Source organism: Oncorhynchus masou, unplaced genomic scaffold (genome assembly GCF_036934945.1).
Source record: "Oncorhynchus masou masou isolate Uvic2021 unplaced genomic scaffold, UVic_Omas_1.1 unplaced_scaffold_1444, whole genome shotgun sequence".
NCBI lineage: Eukaryota > Metazoa > Chordata > Actinopteri > Salmoniformes > Salmonidae > Oncorhynchus > Oncorhynchus masou.
The window spans coordinates 57,501-67,500 of record NW_027004412.1 but is presented as its reverse complement, the minus strand read 5'-3'; the positions used below and the strand labels follow the sequence as shown (position 1 = coordinate 67,500).

The following is a 10,000-nucleotide window of genomic DNA, read 5'->3' as shown; positions in this document are numbered from 1 at the left end:
AAACAGGAGAGAGAGAAACAGGAGAGAAACAGGAGAGAAACAGGAGAGAAACAGGAGAGAAACAGGAGAGAAACAGGAGAGAAACAGCAGAGAAACAGGAGAGAAACAGGAGAGAAACAGAGAAACAGGAGAGAAACAGCAGAGAAACAGGAGAGAAACAGGAGAGAAACAGGAGGGAAACAGGAGAGAAACAGGAGAGAGAGAAACAGGAGATAAACAGGAGAAAAACAGGAGAGAAACAGGAGAGAAACAGGAGAGAAACAGCAGAGAAACAGGAGAGAAACAGGAGAGAAACAGCAGAGAAACAGGAGAGAAACAGCAGAGAAACAGGAGAGAAACAGAGAGAGAAACAGAGAGAAACAGGAGAGAAACAGGAGAGAAACAGGAGAGAAACAGGAGAGAAACAGGAGAGAAACAGCAGAGAAACAGGAGAGAAACAGGAGAGAAACAGCAGAGAAACAGGAGAGAAACAGGAGAGAAACAGCAGAGAAACAGGAGAGAAACAGGAGAGAAACAGCAGAGAAACAGGAGAGAAACAGGAGAGAAACAGCAGAGAAACAGCAGAGAAACAGCAGAGAAACAGCAGAGAAACAGGAGAGAAACAGGAGAGAAACAGGAGAGAAACAGCAGAGAAACAGCAGAGAAACAGGAGAGAAACAGGAGAGAAACAGGAGAGAAACAGGAGAGAAACAGCAGAGAAACAGGAGAGAAACAGGAGAGAAACAGCAGAGAAACAGCAGAGAAACAGGAGAGAAACAGCAGAGGAACAGGAGAGAAACAGGAGAGAAACAGCAGAGAAACAGGAGAGAAACAGCAGAGAAACAGGGGAGAAACAGGGGAGAAACAGGAGAGAAACAGCAGAGAAACAGGAGAGAAACAGGAGAGAAACAGGAGAGAAACAGCAGAGAAACAGCAGAGAAACAGGAGAGAAACAGGAGAGAAACAGGAGAGAAACAGGAGAGAAACAGGAGAGAAACAGGAGAGAAACAGGAGAGAAACAGCAGAAAAACAGGAGAGAAACAGCAGAGAAACAGGAGAGAAACAGGAGAGAAACAGCAGAGAAACAGGAGAGAAACAGCAGAGAAACAGGAGAGAAACAGCAGAGAAACAGGAGAGAAACAGGAGAGAAACAGCAGAGAAACAGGAGAGAAACAGCAGAGAAACAGCAGAGAAACAGCAGAGAAACAGCAGAGAAACATGAGAGAAACAAGAGAGAAACAGGAGAGAAACAGGAGAGAAACAAGAGAGAAACAGGAGAGAAACAGCAGAGAAACAGCAGAGAAACATGAGAGAAACAGCAGAGAAACAGGAGAGAAACAGGAGAGAAACAAGAGAGAAACAGGAGAGAAACAGCAGAGAAACAGCAGAGAAACATGAGAGAAACAGCAGAGAAACAGGAGAGAAACAGGAGAGAAACAGCAGAGAAACAGGAGAGAAACAGGAGAGAAACAGAAGAGAAACAGCAGAGAAACAGGAGAGAAACAGGAGAGAAACAGGAGAGAAACAGGAGAAAAACAGCAGAGAAACAGGAGAGAAACAGGAGAGAAACAGGAGAGAAACAGCAGAGAAACAGGAGAGAAACAGGAGAGAAACAGGAGAGAAACAGCAGAGAAACAGGAGAGAAACAGGAGAGAAACAGCAGAGAAACATCAGAGAAACAGCAAAGAAACAGGAGAGAAACAGGAGAGAAACAGCAGAGAAACAGGAGAGAAACAGGAGAGAAACAGGAGAGAAACAGGAGAGAAACAGCAGAGAAACAGGAGAGAAACAGGAGAGAAACAGCAGAGAAACAGGAGAGAAACAGGAGAGAGAGAAACAGGAGAGAAACAGGAGAGAAACAGGAGAGAAACAGGAGAGAAACAGGAGAGAAACAGCAGAAAAACAGGAGAGAAACAGCAGAGAAACAGGAGAGAAACAGCAGAGAAACAGGAGAGAAACAGGAGAGAAACAGCAGAGAAACAGGAGAGAAACAGGAGAGAAACAGGAGAGAAACAGCAGAGAAACAGGAGAGAAACAGCAGAGGAACAGCAGAGAAACAGGAGAGAAACAGGAGAGAAACAGGAGAGAAACAGGAGAGAAACAGGAGAGAAACAGCAGAGAAACAGGAGAGAAACAGGAGAGAAACAGCAGAGAAACAGGAGAGAAACAGGAGAGAAACAGGAGAGAGAGAGAAACAAGAGAGAAACAGGAGAGAGAGAGAAACAAGAGAGAAACAGGAGAGAGAGAGAAACAGGAGAGAAACAGGAGAGAGAGAGAAACAGGAGAGAAACAGGAGAGAAACAAGAGAGAAACAGGAGATAAACAGGAGAGAAACAGCAGAGAAACAAGAGAGAAACAGTAGATAAACAGCAGAGAAACAGGAGAGAAACAGGAGAGAAACAGGAGAGAGAGAGAAACAAGAGAGAAACAGGAGAGAGAGAGAAACAAGAGAGAAACAGGAGAGAGAGAGAAACAAGAGAGAAACAGGAGAGAGAGAGAAACAAGAGAGAAACAGGAGAGAGAGAGAAACAGGAGAGAAACAGGAGAGAAACAGGAGAGAAACAGGAGAGAAACAAGAGAGAAACAGGAGATAAACAGGAGAGAAACAGCAGAGAAACAGCAGAGAAACAGGAGAGAAACAGGAGAGAGAGAGAAACAAGAGAGAAACTCACGAGAGAAACAGGAGAGAGAGAGAAACAGCAGAGAAACAGGAGAGAAACGAGAGAAACAGGAGAGAGAGAGAAACAGCAGAGAAACAGGAGAGAGAGAGTAAGAATGTGAGAGAGCGAGAGAGGGAAATAGAGTCTCTCAATAACGTTGACCTCTGTGGCAAAGCTGTTGAGAACAGATACATCAACTATCCTGACACAGAAACACACACACAAAACCACACACACACACAAACACACAGAAACTGTCCTCCACTAACACACACACACACACATCAAACACACACCAGAAACACCTCAAGGATCTGGCCCTGTCTGCCCCCTCTAAGTTGCCCTGGAGAGAGTCCATCTCTGTCTACCCTCCCTTCCTCCCTCTATCTCTCATTCCCTCTCTCTCCCTGCCCTGTTTGCTGACCCAGCGGATGAGCCAAGACCATCTTCCTCTAATACCTGACTGTCACATCAAACACACCCAGAAACTGTCCTCACTAATACCTGACTGTCACATCAAACACACCCAGAAACTGTCCTCACTAATACCTGACTGTCACATCAAACACACCCAGAAACTGTCCTCACTAATACCTGACTGTCACATCAAACACACCCAGAAACTGTCCTCACTAATACCTGACTGTCACATCAAACACACCCAGAAACTGTCCTCACTAATATCTGACTGTCACATCAAACACATCCAGAAACTGTCCTCCTCTAATACCTGACTGTCACATCAAACACACCCAGAAACTGTCCTCACTAATACCTGACTGTCACATCAAACACACCCAGAAACTGTCCTCACTAATACCTGACTGTCACATCAAACACACCCAGAAACTGTCCTCACTAATACCTGACTGTCACATCAAACACACCCAGAAACTGTCCTCACTAATATCTGACTGTCTGTCACATCAAACACACCCAGAAACTGTCCTCACTAATATCTGACTGTCACATCAAACACACCCAGAAACTGTCCTCACTAATACCTGACTGTCACATCAAACACACCCAGAAACTGTCCTCCTCTAATATCTGACTGTCACATCAAACACACCCAGAAACTGTCCTCACTAATACCTGACTGTCACATCAAACACACCCAGAAACTGTCCTCACTAATACCTGACTGTCACATCAAACACACCCAGAAACTGTCCTCACTAATACCTGACTGTCACATCAAACACACCCAGAAACTGTCCTCACTAATATCTGACTGTCACATCAAACACACCCAGAAACTGTCCTCACTAATACCTGACTGTCACATCAAACACACCCAGAAACTGTCCTCACTAATACCTGACTGTCACATCAAACACACCCAGAAACTGTCCTCACTAATACCTCCACTCAGGCACAAAGAGGGAGGGGCAAGGAGGAGGGGATAGGTTCAGGGAGAGGAGGTGGGGAGAGGATTAGGGAAGGAGAGAGAAGATCAGGGAGAGGAGAGGAGGATGAGGGAGAGGTGGGGGAGAGGAGGGAGGTGAGAGGATCAGGGAGAGGAGAGGAGGGGGAGTGAGAGGAGAAGGGGAGGGGAGGAGAGGAGAGGTCAAGGGAGAGGATCAGGGAGAGAAGGGAGTGGAGAGGAGTGGATCAGGGAGAGGAGAGGAGGGATCAGGGAAAGGAGGGGAGAGGAGTGGAGGAGAGTGGATCAGGGAGAGGAGAGGAGTGGATCAGGGAGAGGAGAGGAGAGGGGAGCAGAGGATCAGGGAGAGGAGGAGAGGAGTGGATCAGGGAGAGGAGAGGGAGGGAGAGGATCAGGGAGAGGGAGGAGGGGAGAGGATCAGGGGGAGGAGAGGAGAGGAGGGAGGAGTGGAGAGGATCAGGGAGAGGAGAGGAGAGGAGAGGAGGGAGGAGAGGATCAGGGAGAGGAGAGGAGAGAGGGGAGGAGAGGATCAGGGAGAGGAGAGGAGTGGATCAGGGGGAGAGGAGAGGTCAAGGGAGAGGATCAGGGAGAGGTGAGGGGAGGGAGAGGATCAGGGAGAGGAGAGGAGAGGGGAGGGAGGAGGGGAGAGGATCAGGGAGAGGAGAGGAGAGGGAGAGGGGAGGGAGAGGATCAGGGAGAGGAGAGGAGAGGGGAGGAGAGGATCAGGGAGAGGAGAGGAGTGGATCAGGGAGAGGAGAGGTCAAGGGAGAGGATCAGGGAGAGGTGAGATCAGGGAGTGGAGAGGATCAGGGAGAGGAGAGGAGTGGATCAGGGAGAGGAGAGGAGAGGGAGAGGAGGGGGGAGAGGAGAGGAGTGGAGAGGATCAGGGAGAGGAGAGGAGTGGATCAGGGAGAGGAGAGGAGAGGGAGGAGGATCAGGGAGAGGTGAGGAGTGGATCAGGGAGAGGAGAGGAGTGGATCAGGGAGAGGAGAGGAGAGGAGAGGATCAGGGAGAGGAGAGGAGTGGATCAGGGAGAGGTGAGGAGAGGGGAGGAGAGGATCAGGGAGAGGAGAGGAGTGGATCAGGGAGAGGAGAGGAGTGGATCAGGGAGGGAGAGGAGAGGAGAGGAGAGGATCAGGGAGAGGAGAGAGGGAGTGGATCAGGGAGAGGGAGAGGAGTGGATCAGGGAGGGAGAGGAGAGGGAGAGGAGAGGAGAGGATCAGGGAGAGGAGAGGAGTGGATCAGGGAGAGGTGAGGAGTGGATCAGGGAGAGGAGAGGATCCTCCATTTAACCAGAGAATAGGGCAGAGGAGGAGAAGGGAGTAGAGAAATTAAAAAATACCCCCCCACGCTCTCCTCCCTCCCCTCCTCTCCTCTCCCTGATCCTCTCCCTCTCCCTGATCCTCTTCTCTCCTCCTTTCCCCTGATCTCTCAGGGATTTCCCCTCCCCCTCATTCTGGATCCCCCTGCTCTCCTCCCTTCCCCTCCTGTCCCCCCTCTTCTCCCTCCTCTCCTCTCCCTGATCCTCTTCTCTCCTCTCCCTGGGAGAGGAGTGGATCTCGTCCTCTCATTTCCCCTCCCCCCTACTCTCCCGTTCCCCCTCCTCTCCTCCCTTCCCCTCCTGTCCTCCTTCTCTCCTCCAGTCAGTTAGCTGGTTAAGTGGTGAGGATGTGAGTTGGATTGATGGTGTTTAGTGTCTGATCCCTTTATGATTATGATGAATGGGACTGGTGTGTGTGTGTGTGTGTGTGTGTTTGTGTGTGTTTGTGTGTGTGCGCGCATGTGTGTGTGTGTGTGTGTGCGCGCATGTGTGTGTGTGTGTGTGCGCGTGTGTTTGTGTGTGTGTGTGTGTGTGTGTGCGTGTGTGTGATGTATGTGTGTGTGTGTGTGTGTGTGTGTGTGTGTGCGTGTGTGTGTATGTGCGTGTGTGTTGTGTGGATGATGATGATGATGATGATGAATGGATAGCTCTCTCTCCTCTCGTCTCGACTGTCGACTGTGTCTAAACACAGAGAAATTATTTAGTCCGACACACTGTCATGTAGCCTAATGCACTTATAAATCCTGACTACTCACTGACAGACTGAGAGAGTAGGGGAGGAGAGGAGAGGAGAGGCTGGGAGAGGAGAGGCTGGGAGAGGAGGAGGGAGAGGAGAGGGAGAGGAGGGGGAGGGAGAGGAGGAGGGAGAGGGAGAGAGAGGAGAGGAGGGAGGGGAGAGGAGGGGAGGAGAGGAGGAGAGAGAGGCTGGGGAGAGGGGGAGGGAGAGGAGAGGCTGGGAGAGGGGAGGCTGGGAGAGGGAGGAGGGAGAGGAGGGAGAGGATCTGGGAGAGGAGGAGGCTGGGAGAGGGAGGAGGGAGAGGAGAGGAGAGGCTGGGAGAGGAGAGGCTGGGAGAGGGAGAGGAGGGAGAGGGAGAGGAGAGGAGAGGAGGGATGGGAGAGGAGAGGGGGAGAGGAGAGGAGAGGATCAGGAGAGAGGAGAGGAGAGGAGAGGAGAGGAGGGAGAGGGGGGGAGGGGAGGGGAGGGGAGGGGAGAGGAGAGGAGAGGAGAGAGGAGAGAGAGGAGAGGAGAGAGGAGAGGAGAGGAGGGATGGGAGAGGAGAGGCTGGGAGAGGAGAGGAGAGGGCGAGAGTAGAGTAGAGGAGAGGAGAGGGAGAGGAGGAGGGGGGAGGGGGGAGGGGAGGGAGGGGAGGGGAGGCGAGGAGAGGAGAGAGGAGGAGAGGATCAGGGAGAGGAGAGACTGGGAGAGGAGAGGAGAGGCTGGGAGAGGAGAGGAGAGGCTGGGAGAGGGAGAGGAGAGACTGGGAGAGGAGAGAGGATCAGGGAGAGGAGAGGAGAGGCTGGGAGGAGAGGAGAGGAGAGGAGGGGATGGGAGAGGGAGGCTGGGAGAGGAGAGGGAGCAGGGGAGGGGAGAGGAGAGGAGATCCTCCAGGAAAGGAGAGGAGAGGAGAGACTGGGAGAGGAGAGGAGAGGATGGGAGATGAGAGGCTGGGAGAGGAGAGGAGAGGAGGGTGATGGGAGAGGAGAGGCTGGGAGAGGAGAGGAGAGGAGAGAGGAGAGGAGAGGATGGGAGAGGAGAGGCTGGGAGAGGAGAGGGAGGGGGTGATGGGAGAGGAGAGGCTGGGAGAGGAGAGGAGAGGCTGGGAGAGGGAGAGGAGAGACTCCCCTCCCCCTGCTCTCCTCCCTCCCCCCTCCTGTCCCCCTCCTCTCTCCCTCCTCTCCTCTCCCTGATCCTCTTCTCTCCTCTCCCTGAGGAGAGGAGAGGAGAGTCCTGGGAGAGGAGAGGAGAGGATGGGAGAGGAGAGGCTGGGAGAGGAGAGGAGAGGAGAGGAGGGGAGAGGAGCTGGAGAGGAGTGGTGAGGATGGAAAGGAGATGGAGAGGAGAGACTGGGAGATCCCTTTAGGATTAGGATGGGAATGGGGCTGGGAGAGGAGAGGTGAGGAGGGTGATGGGAGAGGAGAGGCTGGGAGAGGAGTGGGAGAGGAGAGGAAGGGAGGGGAGTGGGAGAGGAGACTGGGAGAGGAGAGGCTGGGAGAGGTAAACACGAGAGGAGGGTGATGGGAGAGGAGAGGCTGGGAGATGGAGTTGAGAGGCTGGGAGAGGAGAGAGGGAGAGGAGAGGGGGGAGGGGAGGGGATGGGAGAGGAGAGGCTGGGAGAGGAGAGGAGAGGAGGAGGAGAGGAGAGGAGAGACGGGGGGAGAGGGAGGAGAAGGAGGATGGGAGAGGAGAGGCTGGGAGAGGAGAGGAGGCTGATGGGAGAGGAGAGGCTGGGAGGGGAGAGGAGAGGAGAGGAGGGGAGGAGAGGAGAGGGAGGAGGAGAGGAGAGGAGAGACTGGGAGAGGAGAGGAGAGGGGATGGGAGAGAGAGGCTGGGAGAGGAGAGGAGAGGATGGGAGAGGAGAGGCTGGGAGAGGAGAGGAGGGTGATGGGAGAGGAGAGGCTGGGAGAGGAGAGGAGAGGAGGAGAGGAGAGGAGAGGATGGGAGAGGAGAGGCTGGGAGAGGAGAGGAGGGTGATGGGAGAGGAGAGGCTGGGAGAGGAGAGGAGAGGAGAGGAGGAGAGGAGAGGAGAGGAGAGGAGGAGAGGAGAGGAGAGTGCTGGAAGAAGAGCGAGACAGAGAGACAGAGAAAGATGAGAGACACGATACGTCTCAAATATTCTCAACCAATGATCATTTAAGTTATGTCGTTCCCATGTTTTTACCATGTTGTTAAGCGTGTTATTATCATGTTGTTAGCGTGTTTTTAGCATTCTGTCAGCGTGTGTGTTTCCTGTGTGTCCAGGTCGAGACCTCTGCAGCACCACCCTCCCCGGCTACCCCCCACACGTCCCCCCAACGGGCCAGGGCAGCTACTCTGCCTCCTCACTGACTGGTATGGTACCTGGTGAGTAAACACACAGACACGTCGGGACGACCTGGAGTCTGTTCTGCTCTAAGGGCCTGTTATCTCTACACCAGTCTATTCTACTGTTATCTCTCCACCAGTCTATTCTACTGTAAGGGCCTGTTATCTCTACACCAGTCTATTCTACTGTAAGGGTCTGTTATCTCTACACCAGTCTATTCTACTGTAAGGGTCTGTTATCTCTACACCAGTCTATTCTACTGTAAGGGCCTGTTATCTCTATACCAGTCTATTCTACTGTTATCTCTCCACCAGTCTATTCTACTGTAAGGGCCTGTTATCTCTCCACCAGTCTATTCTACTGTAAGGGTCTGTTATCTCTCCACCAGTCTATTCTACTGTAAGGGTCTGTTATCTCTACACCAGTCTATTCTACTGTTATCTCTCCACCAGTCTATTCTACTGTAAGGGCCTGTTATCTCTACACCAGTCTATTCTACTGTTATCTCTCCACCAGTCTATTCTACTGTTATCTCTCCACCAGTCTATTCTACTGTAAGGGCCTGTTATCTCTCCACCAGTCTATTCTACTGTAAGGGTCTGTTATCTCTCCACCAGTCTATTCTACTGTTATCTCTCCACCAGTCTATTCTACTGTAAGGGCCTGTTATCTCTCCACCAGTCTATTCTACTGTAAGGGTCTGTTATCTCTCCACCAGTCTATTCTACTGTAAGGGTCTGTTATCTCTCCACCAGTCTATTCTACTGTAAGGGCCTGTTATCTCTCCACCAGTCTATTCTACTGTAAGGGTCTGTTATCTCTCCACCAGTCTATTCTACTGTCCACCAGTCTATTCTACTGTAAGGGCCTGTTATCTCTCCACCAGTCTATTCTACTGCAGGGTCTGTTATCTCTCCACCAGTCTATTCTACTGTAAGGGTCTGTTATCTCTCCACCAGTCTATTCTACTGTAAGGGCCTGTTATCTCTCCACCAGTCTATTCTACTGTAAGGGTCTGTTATCTCCCCACCAGTCTATTCTACTGTAAGGGCCTGTTATCTCTCCACCAGTCTATTCTATGGTAAGGGTATGTTATCTCTCCACCAGTCTATTCTACTGTAAGGGTCTGTTATCTCTCCACCAGTCTATTCTACTAAGGGTCTGTTATCTCCCCACCAGTCTATTCTACTGTAAGGGTCTGTTATCTCTCCACCAGTCTATTCTACTGTAAGGGTATGTTATCTCCCAACCAGTCTATTCTACTGTACTGGTCTGTTATCTCTCTACCAGTCTATTCTACTGTAAGGGTCTGTTATCTCTCCACCAGTCTATTCTACTGTAAGGGTCTGTTATCTCTCCACCAGTCTATTCTGCTGTAAGGGCCTGTTATCTCTCCACCAGTCTATTCTACTGTAAGGGTCTGTTATCTCTCCACCAGTCTATTCTACTGTAAGGGTCTGTTATCTCCCCACCAGTCTGTTCTACTGTAAGGGTCTGTTATCTCTCCACCAGTCTATTCTACTGTAAGGGTCTGTTATCTCCCCACCAGTCTATTCTACTGTAAGGGTCTGTTATCTCTCTACCAGTCTATTCTACTGTAAGGGTCTGTTATCTCTACACCAGTCTATTC

At 51.4% G+C, this 10,000-nt stretch overlaps 1 protein-coding gene across 1 annotated transcript in view; it reads left to right on the top strand.

Annotated features, from left to right (window-relative positions):
• Positions 1-10,000, top strand: part of LOC135530869 (paired box protein Pax-5-like) — a 31,442-nt gene that overhangs the window by 4,058 nt on the left and 17,384 nt on the right. The window contains exon 3 of the mRNA XM_064959038.1: positions 8,307-8,408. Within this exon, the coding sequence (XP_064815110.1) occupies positions 8,307-8,408 (102 nt within the window). The remainder of the gene's footprint in view (positions 1-8,306; positions 8,409-10,000) is intronic.